Raw genomic sequence first — 17,466 nt, forward strand, 5'->3', positions numbered from 1 at the left:
CCCACTCCCTGTGCCTGGCAGCCCCCACCCACACCCTGCACCCAGCCACAGCCCATCCCCGTGCCCTTGGAACACAAGTGTCATGTCCTGGGCTCAGCTCCGCCTGAGACCCCCACCAAGAAGGCAGCCCTGCCACAGCGGTCTGCATCCCCCCCCCATCCTTCTGGCCCAGACCTCTCTTCTGGGTGAGGGGCAGGGAACTGGGGTGGTGGGCTTTTCAGCAAGAGCCAAGGTCACGTTAGCAATTCTAGTCTGTGTGGGGAGGGGGCTCCCGGCTGGCGGCAGCCCAGGGGCGGGCCTGGCACGGTGCAAGTGGCACGGGCGCAGGGCTCCCTCCACTGTGGCCAAGTGGCCCCGTGGCCCCACACCCGCCTCCACAGAGGTCTCACCGCACGCCCAGATGTCCACTGGCTTGCCATAGGCCTCCTTGCGCAGGACCTCTGGGGACAGGTAGCCTGGCGTGCCGGCGAACCCTGGGGACAGCGGAGGGGCAGCGTGAGGGCCGAGACGGCAGCGGACCCCCGCCCTCGCCTGGGCCGGCCAGCCGGACACTCACCGAACCATGCCTGCTGGTCCCCCTGCACCTCGATGGCCAGGCCGAAGTCCGCCAGCTTCACGGCCGCCCCCTTGCACTTGCTGGCCAAAAGCAGATTCTCGGGCTGCGGACAAGGCGGCCCGCCGGTGCGGGTGCGGGTTACACGCGGGGGCACGGAGGGAAGGGAGCGCAACAGACGGGACGGCGCTTTGCAGGCTGGGGCGCACAGGTTGGACCCCCTCCGGCCCCCACCACGGGGTGCTGCCCCGGCGGACTCCTCGTGACCCCCGGGGGGCAGAGGGGAGCTGTCACACCCAGGCTGAGAACTCGGAGTGCGGCAAGCAGACCTGAGTGCACCTCACCAGCGCGGGCAGGCACTGCCTTCCCCATGTCCCGTGTTGGGGTGCTCCAGGCCGGTGGGGGGCTGCCTGAGGAGGCGCCCCCAGAGGACCAGGAGGAAGGAGGTGGCACCCACCCCATCCCTCTGGCTCCGCCTGTCGTGTGCCCACAGGTGGGAAAGGCCCCTCGCAGGCCCCCCTGCCTCAGAGAGCAGCGCCCTCGGGCAAGCTGAAAGGACGTTCGTCCCCTGTCCCACGGGAGCACCACGGCGGTCCCTATGCACTGGTCCTGTCCACAGGGCCCTCCCACCCCGGCCTGGCCACCTCTCGCGGTCAGCGGTCAGCGCGGAGCACTCAGAGTTCAGGGCCTCTGGACCTCCTCGTCCCTGACCTCCCGGGGCTCCGAGCACCCCCAGCCCCCGCCCCAGGCCGCCCTCCCGACGGGCAGGCCCACTGAGACCACACTGCCATTTCAGTGCCCCGAGAAAGGCGCACACCGCCAGAAAGACCGTGTCAACACTGCTCGTCACCCTGAGGTGTCAGAATGAGACACGCGGCCCTCGGAACCCGCGAAGGATGCCAGCCCCATGGCAGAAACCAGGGCTTCCCCGGGCCCCACGCAGCTGGCTGGGGACGAGCTCCGTCACCACAGGTGGCACATGCTGGAGACATGGGCCCTGCCTGCCCAGCACAGCCCAGAGGCCCCTCAGCATCTTCATTTTGCCAACATAAGTGGGGCTGCGGGGCCCCCACTCCCCTTGCACCTGAGGTGGCCGGGCAGCACTTCCACACTTCAGGGCCAACAAAGCGGCACTCGGTGGGCTCGGCCCCAGGGAAGGGCTGGGGACCCCCGCTCCTGCCCGGCTCCCTCGCAACCCCCTGACACGGTGCCAAACCCCTCTGCTCCCCCCCACCTCAGCTGAGAGCAAACCCAGCACGGTACCGCCTCGGGGGTCTGTCCCCATCAGGAGACGGGGGTCCTCTCCGGGAGAGGAGAGGCCGTCTGCCCTCCACACCTGGCAGGAGGCAGAAGGCCTACTCGTCCTGCCCTTTTGTTCTTTTCAGCAAGGGTTGTTTGCCCCGGGTCACGTCTGGGGGGGGGGGGCACCTATGTTCACTCCTATGCCGTGGCCTCAGAGTCAGCTATGAATTCTGGGCTCCACGGACGATGTGGGGACGCATGGCTCCACGGGACACTGCTTCAGACCAAACGTGGTAACACACGGTGAGGCCCAGCACGGGCACAACAGGCAGGCCTGGGGCACAGGCGGAGGGACGCAGGACTGTGTGGGACGTGCAGAGAGAGATGTGAAGGGCACGGAAGGGGGGTCCCAGGCCTGCTCCTGGTGGGACACCATCCCCAGAGTAGCCCTGCCAAGATCAGCTCACACGCACACCCCTCGGTGGCCCAAGGGAGGTGTGACCCCATTCAGTGTGGGAAGGTTGGTCTCACATGCCACCTGGGGACTCTCGGCAGGAATGACAGGCCCTCCCCCCACCCAGCCCAGAGAAAAAGCGGACAGGAACCCAGCTTTGGAGAGACCGGCAGGCAGGGGAGGTGGACGGGTGCTGTTCCTCCCGAGGCCACGCTGTGCCCTGGGGGGTGACAAACCACTTTGCCCAGAGCGGAGCCAGGGGCAGCAGAGGCTTGCGGGATGGGCTGGACGCTGGCAGAGGCCAGCAAGGCCGGCGCCTCACCCCTGCTCCCTTGGCATCAGCCCCGTCTGCGTGCACATCGCCCGTGTGCCCCCTGCCGGGTCTGTGTCTCACCTGGAGCCCAGAGACACAGCCCGAGTGGACATGTGCCGACAGGCTACTGCCCTCTCTCGGTCCTGGAGCCTGCAGGCGTCTGGAGGGACGTGTGCAAACACACACGCACGCACACACGCGTGCATTCTCACGCACACATGCACCTGCACGGACCCCCCCATGCTTGTGCGCACTCACACACACAGCGCTCCTGGCGCTGCCCCTGCCCCTCCAGGGCCTCCTTTTGCACGACATGCAGGCGCAGACAGACAGCTCGCACAGAGCAGGGTGGGGACTCACCTTGAGGTCCCTGTGGACGACCCCCATCTGGTGGCAGTGGAGAACCGCCTCCAGGATCTGCTGGATGCAGTGACTGTGGCAAACAGCAGGCGTGTTAGTGAGGGTGCGCTCGGGGGGGGGTTGTGCAGGAGTGGGAGGCTGTGTGGCACTGGGGTCGCGGGGAAGCAGAGAATCGAGATGCTGCCTGCCATACAGGAGAGGCGACGCCCGCTAGAAGGGCGGCCCCCCGCGGGCCAGCACAAGGCAGGGCCCTCCCCGCCCCCCGCGCCCCACCTTCTCCTCTGACCAGGCCCGCGGAAGCCACATTCAGAGGACACAGCCCTGTTCCCCGTGTACCCGACCCTGAGCCAGGTGTCCTCTGAGAGGGGGCCTTCCGGGCACGACTGGCTGGAGGTCAGGGCTGCCCTCTGGCTCTGCGGACACCCGCGCGTGAACAACACTGCCCACGCAGCAGATCCCGACAACCCCCAGCCTCCGTGCACACAACACCCTGTGGCCTGAGACTGCCTCCCCCAGATGGCCCGAGGGGTGCACACAGTCCCCAGCTGCCCCCAGCCAGGCACAGGCTCCTTGGGGGTCCCAGCCGCCCCTGCAGCGTGGCCAGCCACAGGTGGCCAGGACCCCCTGCCCAGGACCGCAGTCACAGCCCCTCTGGGTGGGGGCGAGGCTGGGAGGCAAATGGCTTCAGGCCCCCTCCTGCCACAGCTGGACCCTGCAAGGTGACAGGGTCAGCGGGAGGTGTGGGCTTTGTTTTCCTAACAGCGAACTCGGAATGGGGGTGAGGGACCCGACCTGTTCCTCAAATAGCTCTGGCCACCCCTGGGGGTCACCCGCCCGCGGCATAAGAAAGTAAACCTGAATTTCCTCCCTGCACAAGCCAGGACCTTGGAACCCTAATGATGACGGTTCCTGAGCTTTCGGGGGGTCAGAAGGAGCCGGGCCCAAAGCTGTGGGAGACAACCCCTTGATAGCTGGAACCACAGCCCCCCTCCCATGTCCTGATTCTCATGCCCTTGTGACCTGGGGTCTCCTGTCCCTGTGTCCTGGCCTAACTCATTCTCAAAACCATCCTTGTTCTTGTGACTCCCACAAAGCCCCCATCTGCCCAGAACTGTCGCCTGTGATCCTCATCCCTGTCCTGGTGGCATCCCTGTCCCCATTACTGCAGCCATGGGCTCAGCGCCCATGGGCTGACCCCCCACAGCAAGCTCGTTGGGGGGACCTACTCAGCTGAGCAGAGCCCGGCCATGATGAGGTCTGGGAAGCTCTCCAGGGCCCCGCCTCTAAGGTCAGGGCAGGCCGCAGGGTGCAGGCAGAGGGCAGGCAAGGCCCCCAGCACTTGCCACTGAGGTCGCTGAGCCAGGCCCCAGGGCAGGGATGGCTTTCCCAGCCTGCAGCCACCTGCCACTCACTGCCCACCTGGAGCCCCGGGGCTGTCAGCAGGTCCCTGGGACCACTGCACACTGTGGCATCTTCGTGGAGAGGGGGGTGGGGAGCCCTGGCAGACTAGCCCCCTCCTGAGCTGCAGCAGCTCGGCCCTGGCCTGCACCCAGCGTGCGCCCTGCTGTTCGGTGGGAGCCCCGCCCTCCCCGCACAACAGCCCCCACGGGCCACAGGCGGGCGTGGCCTGAGCCTCTGGCCGCTCCTGCAGGCCCTGGGGTGACCTGGCTTCCAGTCAGACCTGCTGAGCCCGAGGCACATCCCACTTCAGCTTGGGGTGGAGCCCGTCTTCCACATTCCCCCTTGAGACCCTTCCTTGGCTCTGACCCTTGACAACACCCTCTGGACTTCCTATGCTGGTCATGCCCACTGCGGTCCCACGGTGGCCACGGCTTCTGTGTGGGTGTCTCTGCCTGGCCTGTGGCCCCCGTGACAGTACAGACGTGGCTCTTTCCTCTCGATCGTGCTTTCCCCCACCCAGCAGGAAGATGTTCTAAGAACGTTTGTTGGACCCACGGGTCCATCTGCTGCAGGACAGACTGGTAACGCCGGCTCGGAATTAGGGGACTGCACCCCTGCCCTCCCCCTCATCCCCTCCCAGGAATGCAGGGCCCAAAGCAGCACCAGAGGCGCGAGCCCACAGCCCCGAGCCGGCAGAGGGTCTGCACCTCTCCAAGAGCATCGCGGGACTTGGCTGTGTCCCTGCAACTCTGAGGACAGACCGTGTCCGCCCGCCGGAGACCCTGCTCCGCGGGCTTCACGGCCACCGTGATTGAGAAACCAGCTGGCAGGACACAGACTTGCAATGGTTTTGCCCCCTACCTTGTGCCCAGGAGTGAGCGGGCTAAGCAATTTGGGGTCCCCACGAGAAAGCTGTGGGGGGCTCCCAGCCACGTGGTGGTGGGAGACTGTCTCCGCAGCCTGCCAGGTGCCATTCTAGGCAGCCCTGCCCTGGGGGGCTCCTGGGGACCACCGCCCCCCCCCTCCAACCTGGGACCACAGCCTGGGAGGCCTGCCCCCTTCTGCCTTCTGTTTACATTGTACCATCTCCCTTGCGGGGCCTCTCTGTGCTCAGAGTAGGTCCCAAGCGCATTCCAGACGCTGGCTGGGTCCTGGATGCTATTCTCAGGGTTCTGGGGTTCCCTCAGCTGCGCCCCTGCTGCCTCCTCTTCCTCCTCGTTGGGGCAGTCGGATTCTCAGGGGGCCCTTGAAACATCTATCAAGAGCCACATAGCTTTCTAGGCTTTTAAAAACTGGGTTCTAAATGTTTTGACCTTTGCTTTCCCTGCTTTGGAAGAAGACCGTCCAGGTTCCCCACCAAACGCCAAGTTCCTCTGAAGTGGGATTAGGAAAGAGCTCAGAAAAGCAAGGCCTGCTTTGCTCCCGCCCCCTCCAGAGATTCGCCACGTTGGAAGCCTCGAGACCCTCCCGTGGGCAGCACGGCCCCGGCAGGCCCCTGGAAGGGCCGCCAATTCACCAGCCCGGGCCGGGCCTCCCTGCCACCCCACGTGGCTGGCATCCAGGTCCCCGCCTCAGCACAGCCCCGAACCCCTTTCTGTGGCAGGTCCCCAGAACCAGGCAGCCGTCCCAGGATGGGAGTTAGCCTTAGCACGTCCGTCACGGTTCCTGACGATGCCCACGGGTGACCACCGTGCGGATGTCCACAGCAGACTCTGTCGGGCCCTCCAGCCCACAAACAAAGCACCAGCACCAAGGTCAAGTGCGGGGCATCGCCAATGCAAGCCGGGGACCTGAGCTCCTGGGAGAAAAGGCAGCTGGAGGCGCTCCCCGGGAGTGTCCTCTGGTCCCCTTGTCCCCTCCTCAGAGCTAGACTATGAGCAAGGCGGGCTTTGTGAGAGAAAACTAGGCATTTGGGGGGGGACCCCAGCCCCATCTCCTCTGGGCCAGTTCCAAGGGGCCCCAAACACCAGGGGAGCCCTCCACCACAGGGTCCCCGACAACAGCGGGGCAGGAGGCATCCATGAGCGCCAAGCGGTGGGGCTGGGGGTTGGAGGGGGTGTTGGAGACGAGGCCAAGAGGCAGGCAGGAGGGGCAGGTGGGTGAGGGAGGAGCTCGGAGGCCACAGGTGTTGGGGGACGTGGGGTGTATGCACAGTTGGCATGGGCGGGCACAGGAGGAAGGCACCGTGGGCAGGCTGGGGGAGCCCCGGGGACTCCCAGCCAAGAGGGGGCCACAGCCACAGGCCATATCACCCCTCAGCCAAGAGCACCTGCTACGGAACACAGGGAAGGCGCCAGGCTCCCAGCAGTGGCAGGTGCTGAGGACTAAGGCCCCGGGGCAGGGCGTTGTAGTCAGGGAAACAGAGGGCCGTGAAGGCCACCTGCCCGGATGCAGGCAGCCAGGTGGCCCTGGTGGCAGAACTACAAATCAGCCCTCCTCACGCTGCCAATACCCTGGCGGTGGGCCCTGGGACCGGACCGGGGGACAGCCAGCCGGGACCCAGCCAGCCGGGACCCTGCCCACCTGGCTGGGCCTGCACCTGCTGGCCCCGCAGAGCTCCTCCCACCCCAGCAGAGTTCAGGACGGCCCAGGCCCAGCACGCAGGTGCCCACTCTCCGGACGTCCCCACCCCAGCAGCACAGAGCAAGGGGACGCGGCTCTGCTCCACTCTCTACTTTTCTTAAAGGAGGAAATCAGAACCAGATCTTCCCATTCCTGCAGGGGACTGGCCACTCCCAGGGGAGTGGGCAAAACGAAGGTCTTTCAAGGAGCCTGGGGAAGGCAGCCCGTGCCGCTGCGCCCTCGGGCAGGCTGGCCAGAGGAGAAGCCGCAGCCCCGCCTGTCCCTGACACCCAACCCCGGCCCTGACCCAGAGGACCACCCACCTCTGGCTGCTGGGCTCTGTGGGGACCCAGGCAGCCCCGGGACTCGCTCAGCCTGTTACCAGCAGGCGAGGTCGCCCGTGGGTGCAGAAGCAAATCATGAAAAGTTACTTCTAAAAATAATATTCAAGGCAATCCTGGGGGGCTCAGTCGGTGAAACGTCTGTCTTCGGCTCAGGTCATGATCCCAGGGTCCCAGGACCGAGCCCCGCATCGGGCTCCCTGCTCCGCGGGGAGTCTGCTTCTCCCTCTCCCTCTGCCTGCCACTCCCCCCTGCTTGCACTCGCTCGCTCTCAAATACATAAATAAAATTTTTAAAAATTAAAATAAGAATTTTCATTTTTTTGATTAGAAAAGGAATACATGTTCATTAGTAAGATTTTTAGAAAAAACAAGTAACATAAAAAATTAAAAATAAAAAGCATCCAGAGTTAACACCACTGCCTAGAGATGGATGACCAGAGTGGCCTTTTCTCATTGTCGCGGGAGGGGCTCCTGGCCCCAGCGGGCGGGGAGCAGCCGGCCTCAGCCATCCTCAAGCTGAGATGCACGGTCAGGGACGACTCCAGCATGGGCCACAGCAGGCCACCGACGGCCTGCTCTTCCAGGAACGAGGACCCTGCGTCCCCAGCAGTGTGCTGCAGGTGGCACCCTGAGGTCCCTGGGCCCCTCATCCCGTGACGGCTGACCCAAGGAGGAACGGCTGGCCCCAGGAGGATCGGCTGCCCAGGGGCCCACACGGAAGCCTCACCTGGAAGGAGCCTGACTCCCTCCATCCTTGCACACAGGGCCCCACGAAGGACAGCCGCAGACAGAGTTCCGGAGCCACAAACCCCCCTTGCCTTCCCTTCCTGCCTCCGGCCCTGGAGGATGCGTGAAAGAGGACCCCTGCCCTATCTTCAGAAAAGCATTTGGAAACCGCCCATCTCCTTGAGGAAGGCCCCGTGGGTGCCTACTACGGGACAGACAGCCAAGGGAGGAGCACCGTGACTCCCTTTCCACCGCCCCACGGAAAAAACCCCTCTGTGGGCCAGTCCCCACCCCGGGGGGAGCAGAGCCGGCCAGGGTGCTCCCTGACTCCACGAGCCTCCAGGCTGGGGGAGGACACACGAGCTGCCCGCTGCTCCTGGGACCTGCTCAAGGCTCCCGGAAGGGCTCCGCTGGGCTGTCCGCCAGGCCACGGACCGACGCCTCCGCCCGGCTGCCCGGCTGCCACTGTGGTCACAGGGAGCACACGTGGGCCACAGGGGCAGGACTGGGACCAAGTGAGGCAGGGGTGGGAGGGAAGAGGGCCCGAAGGAGCGAGGACTGCACACCCACCTGGCATCCGCCTCGCTGTAGTACTCTCTGGCCACGATGTCCTCAAACAGCTCCCCGCCCGTGACCCTGCAGGCAGAGCACGGAGGTCACAGATTCCGGAGACCCCTCGTCCTCGTCACTTCCATCACTGCCATCAGCACTGACATCAACTCCTTCTCCACCTCCTCCATCTCCTCCACCCCTCCTCCTCCACCTCCTCCTCCACCCCTCTTTCTCCTCCACCCCTCCTCCTCCACCCCTCCTCCACCTCCTCCTCCACCTCCTCTTCCTCCTCCACCTCCTCCTCCTCCTCCACCTCCTCCTCCTCCTCCTCCTCCTCCTCCTCCTCCTCCCCCCCCCCCCCCCCCCCCCTCCTCCTCCACCTCCTCCACCTCTTCCACCTCCTCCTCCCCCCCCTCCTCCTCCTCCCCCCCCCCCCCCCCCCCCCTCCTCCTCCACCTCCTCCACCTCTTCCACCTCCTCCTCCCCCCCCTCCTCCTCCTCCCCCCCCCCCCCCCCCCCCCTCCTCCTCCACCTCCTCCACCTCTTCCACCTCCTCCTCCCCCCCCTCCTCCTCCTCCCCCCCCCCCCCCCCCCCCCTCCTCCTCCACCTCCTCCACCTCTTCCACCTCCTCCTCCCCCCCCTCCTCCTCCTCCCCCCCCCCCCCCCCCCCCCTCCTCCTCCACCTCCTCCACCTCTTCCACCTCCTCCTCCCCCCCCTCCTCCTCCTCCCCCCCCCCCCCCCCCCCCCTCCTCCTCCACCTCCTCCACCTCTTCCTCCTCCACCTCCCCCCCCTCCTCCTCCTCCCCCCCCTCCTCCCCCCCTCCTCCTCCTCCACCTCCTCCACCTCCTCCACCTCCTCCTCCCCCCCCTCCTCCTCCCCCTCCTCCTCCTCCACTCCTCCTCCTCCTCCTCCACCCCTTCTCATCCTCTTCCTCCTCCACCTCCTCCTCCACCTCCTCCTCCTCCACCATGTCCTCCTCCTCCTCCACCCCCTCTCCTCTTCCTCCTCCGCCCTATTTTCATCACCTCCTAGGACCAACAACCGACCAAGTCCTTACACACGGTATCCGTTCAGTTTCACCCTCACGCCCCCTCCGTGACACTGGCAGTATCACGCACGAAAAGCTGAGCCTCAGCAGAGTGGCGCCCAGCTGGGCAGCACAGGAGTCTGACCCAGGCCTTACAGCGTTACCCAGACTTTGTGACACTCATGCCAGGCCTGCCGAGATCCGGCTCCTTCCTCAAATCCCCCAGCACCGGAGATGTGTCCCTGCACAGAGCAAGGGGCCAGAGAGACGGTGCCTGGATCTGGCCTGGCTGGTAGGTGAGACCGTGCGGTGTTCAAAGTCCCATCTAGGAGGAGGGCGGGATTTCTGTCCACACACCCACTTGTGTCCCTGCTCAGGGAGGGCCTGCAGGCCCTATGACCAGGATGGACACCCGGACAGGAGCCACTGCCTGGAGGGCATCTGGGAAACCAGAAAGTTTCCAGGCAACCTAGGGTGCCTTGGGTTGGAAAATACGGGTGGATAGAAAGGTGAAGCCAACGGGGGTGGGGCCCAGAGGCAGGGGGAGCAGGGAGGAGCCCCTCACCCAACTTGGCAGGCTCTGAGTCCGCCAGCAGACTCTACCCAGGCTCCCCACCCCTGAGTTGGGCAGGCCTGGGGGCACCTCCTTCTGCAGCTGCACTGGCCCCCTGGGCTGTGTCTCTCCACCTGCATTTCTGTTCTCGAATGCGTGGCTTGGGTCGGCCTCATTTCTGTGCCCCATGGGTGGGGCGGGGCAGGGCTGGCTTGTGGCAGAGGCGCCGGGCACGGGCCCTGCTGAATGGGTGCCCCTGGCATGGGCGGGCTCTCCCTTAACGTTGGAGAGAAAGAAAATCAGGATGTGTGGGGCGTCAGCATGCCCCCACTCCAGCTACACACTTGCCTTGTGACCCCACCGGACATGCCAACAACTCTGGGAGCAAGCAGCTTTCAGGGTCCCAACCTGCCCCCGAAAGAGCCTGAGGCTCAGAGCAGGCGAGTGCCTAACGGAGACAGAGCCTCACGTGCGTGTAGACACATATGTGTGCCGGGGTGTGCACCTGGGTGTGCACGTGAGTGCCTGGGTGTGCCTACAGGCATGTGTGTGCATGTGTGGAGCAAGAGGATGGAGTTAGAGGCCCAACCCAGGAGAGGGAGACTCACTGTTTCTCTCTCTGCACCCAGAGCTCACAGGTGAGGCTGTGCAGACCCCGAGTCCAAACGTGGGGGTCCCCCCCCGGGAAGCCTCGCCCAGGGCTGGGGACAGGCCCTCTGGGTCCTGTGACCACAGGAGGCTTCCGTCTATGCTGACGGGCACCTGGGCTACAGGGCAGGGTCTTGGTTGTTAAGGGGGTGGCGTCTCACACTGGCAAGGAGCCTGATCCAGAGGCCAACATCTCCTCCTGTCCTCCCTGTCCTCTGCGGGACAGCGTGGCTGATTCTGGGCTGTCCCCAAGGCCCTATGACATTCCCACCTGTCAACTCCTGAATCCATACCTCCCCCAAACTTGGGGCCTCCTGAAGGTGACGCCAACCCAGGCGGGAAGTGGTTCCCCAGTTCCGGCACCACAGACCTGCAGCGGGTGTGCAGTGTGACGGGGGGGGGCTGAGGAGGGCAGGGCCTGTCTCTCCTCCTCCTCACTCCCCCCCACACTACCCACACCACCCACACCAGAAACAGCTGCCTGAGGCCCAAGGGCATCCCGGGTGCCCCGGAGCAGGGGCCTCCGCGGGCGCAGAAGCACCACAGGCCCGTGGGCCACAGAGGATTTCGGGGGGGGGGTGCGGGGCCTGGGCCCTTCCCCTCCGCCACCCCCCGCGAAACACCACCAAGTACTTCTCTCTGGCCTCACAGAGCTTCTCCCCACGCTTGCCTGTCATGTCGGCCAAGAGACGTGGACCTACACGCGTGTGTGCACACACGCACACACACGCAGTTACACACACATGCAGTCACACACATGCACACACGGACACCCACACCCTGTTCTCTCCCTCCTGTCTTCTCCTGAATCACACCCACCTGCCTGTCTGCCACCAGGGCCTGGGCATGGCCGCCCTCCAGCCCCATGCCCTCTACATTCCTGTGACGCTGGGTGGGTCTGGGGGCACACGGGGGGGGGGAACGACAAGTCTGCCCCCCTCTGCAGGGACCATGGGACAGACGTTTTGGACACAGCCTCAGCCTGGCGGTGGCAGCTGTGTCCCAGGCCAGCCCTGGCATGGTCTTGTGGGACACTGGGGGATTGAGAGGGGACCAAGCCCCTGCAGGGACAGTCCCAGCCTCTCTTGACCAGGGGACCCGGAGGGCCCTGAGGGCTCCCCAGGCTCTGCGCCCCATGGCCGCGGTGGCATCTGTCCTTGGAGGGAGAAGCAGCTGCCCCAGGCGGGCGTCCTGTCACACCGATGACAGTGCCCTGGCCCTGCGGCCATGCAGAGGCCACTAGGGGCCGCCCAAAGCCTGCGGGCCCCTGCCCACCCACTTCCCAGGCCCCCTGCCGCAGTGAGTCACGGGCAGCTCAATATATCTGCGTAGTGGGAGCTGCCAGGGAAGGACGGGATGAGCTCACTGCTCCTAAATCCCGCAGGAAGAAGAGCCGCCAGAGGCCCCAAAGCCCGCACATCAGACCCTGCACACGCACACGTGTGTACACACGTGTGTACACACGCATACATGTGTGCACCCCAGAAACCTCATGGCACACACGCTCATGCCAGTCGGCTGTGCAGAGGACCCCAGGGGAACACCAGCGAAGGAAGGCTTCCCCTCCCCTGGCTCCTCCGCCCCCTGCCCCCCACTTGCCCTGTGGACGAGAGGACCCAGGGGGCAGCCCCAACTTTGTGGGACTCCAGACATGGACGGTGGGGAGGCTGTGCTGGCGATGCTGGAAGGGAGGGGGCCTGGGAGGCAGGGGCTGCGGAAGCCTCAGATCCCCCCCACCCCAGCCGCACAGGGGAGCGACCCCAGCTCAAGCACTTACAGATCAAAGACCAGGTAGTGGAACCCTTCCTCGGAGATGCTGTCGTGCAGCCGCACTGTGGAGACAGAAAAGGCCATGAGGGGCTGGCCCAGCCCGGGACCCGCCCTCGCCGCGCAGCCCCCCTCCCTTGTGGAGGGGCCCACCCATCCCGATAAGGGCTTGGGGCTCCCCAGAGCAGGGGGCTGCAGGACAGAGCCCGAGGGGAGAGCCATGGGTCCCAGGAGGGCATCCACGGGGCTCTAGGTGTCTGCTATCCCCTTTCTTCTGCCAGAGGGAGACCCAGGCCCCTCTCAGCCCCCGCCAGGGCACCAGGCGTCGCAGGCGGGGTGGGGCCACAGGGTCGAGGCCCCCTGGACCAGGCCCTGGAAAGGAGCCGCCCACAGGAGAGGAGCACCGTGGGGCCCCGTCGCCCGCCTCTCGGGACAAGCGAACGGAGCCCAGTGAGGCACCACTTGCAAAAGCTCAGGCCCTGGGTTCGGGTTCCAGGCGCTCCCTCACCCTGGCTGGCCGCTCTCTGTGTCCCTGAGCCCACAGCAGCGCCCGGCCGGAGGGTGCCGCCGAGCCTCTGATGAGTGTGCGAGTGGCCAAGTAAGCGGCTCTCAGCGCAAAACGCCAGCCCCACAGCCGCCTCTCTGCAGAGCCGGAGATGTACCCGGAACTCCATAGCAAATACTTCTAGGAACGGTTCACCCTGGACACGGCCCTTCCTGAGCCCCATTCTGCCTCCTACAGGCGCTGCTCTGAGCACCTCGTGCGGTCATCCGGACGCGCTCCAGCCGCTGAGAGGCCAGGCACACCGCAGACAGGCGCACCGCTCCCCAAAGGCCACGCGGCGAGGGGAGCAGGGGCTCTCGAACTCCCTTAGGGTAAGTGGTTTTTGCCTCACTTCTCACTCCCGCCTCGTAGTCAGCGCTGGGCGCACAGTAGAGGCAGGTTATGCGGCGGTTCCCCGCACCCTCGATGCTGCCCTAGTTTCTAACGGCCTGCAGGCCTCCTTCCTCCTCCTGCTGGAAGCCTCTGGGGGCCTGGCCGCCAGCGTCTTCGGCCAGGAAGCCCAGTCTGGCTGCAGCGGTCACTGACATGGGCCCAAGCCTGCCACCAAGGCCGGGCTCATGCCCGAGCAGTCGAGGTGTCCGGCCACCAAGGAGGGGCACATGCGCTGGCTCCGGACAGCTGCCCTCCCATTCCTTGCTCTGCGCCTCTGCTCAAGGGCCCGGCATCCAGCCTTCTCCCCTCCGCCCTCACCCCTCAGGCTCTGGCCACACGCTCACGAGGCGAGGTCTTCCAGGGCTGCCATCCTCCGCCAGCTGCCTGGCCTCAGTCACCTCTCCCGGGGACGTTCTGGCGGCCTCCGGGCACGCAGAGCCGATGCTGACCTCCCTCCTGCCCACAGCCCAGGGCTGACTCTGCCGGGCTAGCCTGCTTCTCCCCAACGCCCAGCAGACCCCTGCTCACCGCGACCACCTTCCAGGACCCCCTGTGAAATCGGGGCGGCGAGCAGACTTCACCCCCTCCAGCTGCAGCCTCCTCTGCCCCAGTCGCCTCCCCTTGAGCTCCAAGCCGAGAAAGGCCTGGGGGCCCCTGAGGGACATTCCTGGGGGCCTTCTTCTCCTTCTCTGGGGGAGGCCCAGGGGTCCATAAAGCTGGGGTGCTGCAGGAGTCCCCTGCTCCCCAGTGCTGGTGGGAGAGTGTCAAGCCTGCTGGCGGGTCCTAACTCCTCACCCGGGAGACACGGGGGGTCTGGGAGGAGTGGAGGCTGTGTGCATGCTTTTAACATTTAAAAAATAGTTGCATATTATTTTAATGATATCTAGCATATCAGACTGATTTCTGACAGAGCTGAGGGAAAAAGTGACTTGTCACGGAATCTACCTGAATAAAGCAGGAAATACGTAACACTGAGTAGGGTATGTGGTGACGACAGACCATCCTGCTGGCAGCCGAGGCCTGGAAGCCCCGCGAGGCCACCACACAGAGGGCACGGGGGTGCAGCCAGGATGCTCCCCTCGCCGGGGCCATGGCTCTTCCAGGGTCTGTACCTGGGTCCCAGGCCAGGGGACTCTCAAGGGGGTCCCTCCACCCTCCCAGGCAGCCTCTGGACCCCCTCCCTGGACCCCCTTGCTGTTCATGGCGGCAAGGCCCAGCCCAATGCATGACATCACCAGCTGCGGGCCTAAGCAGCAGGAGACTGGAGACCTTTCTCCTCTCCCCAACTTGCACTGGCCTCCACCGTCCAGGCAGGAAGTCCCCCCAGGGCATGTCCTCCAAGATGCCCATCTGCCCAGCTCTGGGGGGAGCCACCCAGCAAAGGAGATCAGTTCCAGCCCCAGAAACCAGAAGGTGGGGTTTGCCATCACTGAGCCAGGCCCTGAGAAGAGAGGGTCAGTATGCAGAGGGGAGGATGAGTGCAGTTGTAGGGAGGCTGCTGGGAGGCTGGGGGAGGCTGGAGGGAGGCTGGAGGGAGGTTGGTGGAGGCTGGAGGAGGTTGGGGGAGGCTAGGGGGAGGTTGGGAGAGGTTGGGGGAGGCTGGAGAGAAGCTGGAGGGAAGATGGAGGGAGGCTGGGGGGAGGTTGGAGGGAGGCTGGGGACACTGGGTCGGGCCCATCCCAGACACCCAGGCCTATTTCCCACAGAAGGTACTGCCGAAGCCAGGCCACACGGCTGCCTCCTCTGCCCAGGGACCCCCTTGTCTCTGAAGAGAAACTGTACCATCTGGGGAGGGCTCTGCCTGGGTAGCTGGTGGTAGTGGAACGGCTCTATGCACCCCACTCCCAGCGTAGGGGCTCAGCAGAGTCCCCACGCGCTCATCGCGGGGGGCAAAACGCACCCAATGCTCTGACGCTCCTCCTTTAAGAGGAGAACTTAGCTCCCCCACGCTCATGTGTGCCGGCCTTCGAGAACGGAACGGGTGCGGTGATGGCGGGGCCCCTCCTACACTAGGTCTAGGAAGCACGGTGGTTCCTGCAAAAGCGAAACACAGACCTGCCACTGGGCCAGCCATTCCACGGCTGGGTGTGTCGCCAAAGCACTGAAAGCCGGACCCACACAAATACTCGCACACCCGCATTCGCCTGCGCCCACGGCAGCACGGTCCGCAGCGGGCAACAGATGGCAAGAAGCCAAGGGTCCGCCGTCAGGTGAACAGAGAAGCCAACCATGGCCCATCCACACAGCGGAATATTATGTAGCCTTGAAAAGCAAGGAAATCCTGCAGCTCGCTTCACCACGGATGGACAGCGAGGACGTGATGTCGAGTGAAACGAGAGCCACAAAGGGACCGAAGTGTGATCCCACTGCCGTGAGGGTCCTAGCAGGGACAGATCCACGGACACAGAGTGCGTGGTGGTTCCTGGGCCTGGGGAGCATGGGGGGCCCGACGGGAGTTAGTGTTTCCTGGGTGCAGACTTTCCACCGAGGATGACGAAAAGTGTGGGTACAGATAGTGGCGACCATCACACAACGTTGTGAATATACGTAATGCCACTGAACTATACACTTAAAAACGGATAAAACTATAAATAGTATGTGTATTTTACTATAATTAGGGAGGAAAAAGCAGCATCATGCCCCTCGTTCTCCCTCCCTTACCTCTCTGTCTGTCCCCTTCTGTGTCCCTGTCGTCACGCACTCTGGGGACCCACCGCCACGTCCCGAAGATACTCAAGTGGCCCTGACGAGATGCCCAGGAGGGAGGGCCTCCGGCCTCCCACCGACAGCCACGTGAGCAAGCCTTGGAAGCAAACCTTCAGAAGACACAGCTCAGGCCAGTGTCCACACTGCACGGGAGTCCCGGAGGAGCCGCCCAGGCCCCAGGCCCAGGAGGCCGGTTCGGCTGTTGCTGTCTTGAGTCCCACATTCTCATTCGGCACGGATCCCGCAGGTTATGTAGTGGCCCTGACCACCCAGCCCCACGGCTCTTGAATCCACAGAGAAAATCAGTGCCCGTGGGGTGAGTTTTGCTGCTGGTTATGCAGCACGGGGGACTCACGCGGGTTAAAAGGCCCCTGGAAGTGTGTGGCTTGTGCAGCCTCGCTCAACACACATGGACCCTGTGGGAGCTCCGAGCCGTGGCAGCTCGCCAGCAGTAAGGCTGGGCCCCGGGCCACGACTCTGCCCTCTGAGCCTCCCCAAGTCTCCTCTGCACAGAGGGGCTCAGGACTGCGCCTGCTCTCCACCTGACTCCTCTCAGTTCCTCCCGGACACTCCCTGTGAGTGCCCACCTCCACTTTACAGATGGGGAAACTGAGGCTCCTCCCCTCCCCCCCATAACACAGCTGCTCAGAGGAAGTGGCACAGGATGGGGAGTCCCTCCCAGGGGCACTGGGAGCACTTCTGTCTATGGTGGGGCTGGGCAGTCCCAGACCCAGGAGCAAGGGGACCCTTCACCTCCCCCTAGACCTCTCCCACTACTCCCCCGAGAGCTCCTAGTGAGTCTACAGAGAATGTTCCCTCTGCACCCCAGTCTCAGCCCTGCCTCCCCGTGTTCTGGAATGTTCCCTCCACACCGCCCTGTGTCAGCTCTGCCTCCTCCTTGTTCTGGAATGTTCCTTCCACTCCCCAGTCTCAGCCCTGCCTCCCCGTGTTCTGGAATATTCCCTCTGCACCCCAGTCTAGCCCTGTCTCCCCATGTTCTGGAATGTTCCCTCTGCAACCCCCCAGTCTCGGCTCTGCCTCCCCATGTTCTGGAACGTTCCCTCTGTACCCCCCAGTCTCAGCTCTGCCTCCCCATGTTCTGGAATAGTCCCTCTGTACCCCCAAGTCTCAGCTCCACCTCCCCCGTGTTCTGGAATGTTCCCTCTGCATCCCCCCGTGTCAGCTCTGCCTTGTCCTTGTTCTGGAATGTTCCCTCTGAACCCTCCCAGTCTCAGTTCTGCCTCCTCGTGTTCTAGAATGTTCCCTCTGCATCCCAGTCTCAGCTCTGCCTCCTCAGTGTTCTAGAATGAAGCTGCTAT

At 64.6% G+C, this 17,466-nt stretch overlaps 1 protein-coding gene across 7 annotated transcripts in view; it reads right to left on the reverse strand.

The window, feature by feature from the left end:
• The window catches only part of CAMK2B (calcium/calmodulin dependent protein kinase II beta), an 82,577-nt gene that overhangs the window by 20,643 nt on the left and 44,468 nt on the right, over positions 1 to 17,466 (reverse strand). For all 7 annotated transcript variants that reach the window (XM_040644463.1, XM_040644461.1, XM_040644459.1 and 4 more), the window contains exons 4-8: positions 12,515 to 12,569; positions 8,525 to 8,590; positions 2,923 to 2,995; positions 557 to 659; positions 390 to 473 (exon numbers count right to left, since the gene is read on the reverse strand). In XM_040644463.1, coding sequence (XP_040500397.1) covers positions 390 to 473; positions 557 to 659; positions 2,923 to 2,995; positions 8,525 to 8,590; positions 12,515 to 12,569 — 381 coding nt within the window. The remainder of the gene's footprint in view (positions 1 to 389; positions 474 to 556; positions 660 to 2,922; positions 2,996 to 8,524; positions 8,591 to 12,514; positions 12,570 to 17,466) is intronic.

This window comes from Ursus maritimus, unplaced genomic scaffold (genome assembly GCF_017311325.1).
Source record: "Ursus maritimus isolate PB19 unplaced genomic scaffold, ASM1731132v1 scaffold_3, whole genome shotgun sequence".
Lineage (NCBI taxonomy): Eukaryota > Metazoa > Chordata > Mammalia > Carnivora > Ursidae > Ursus > Ursus maritimus.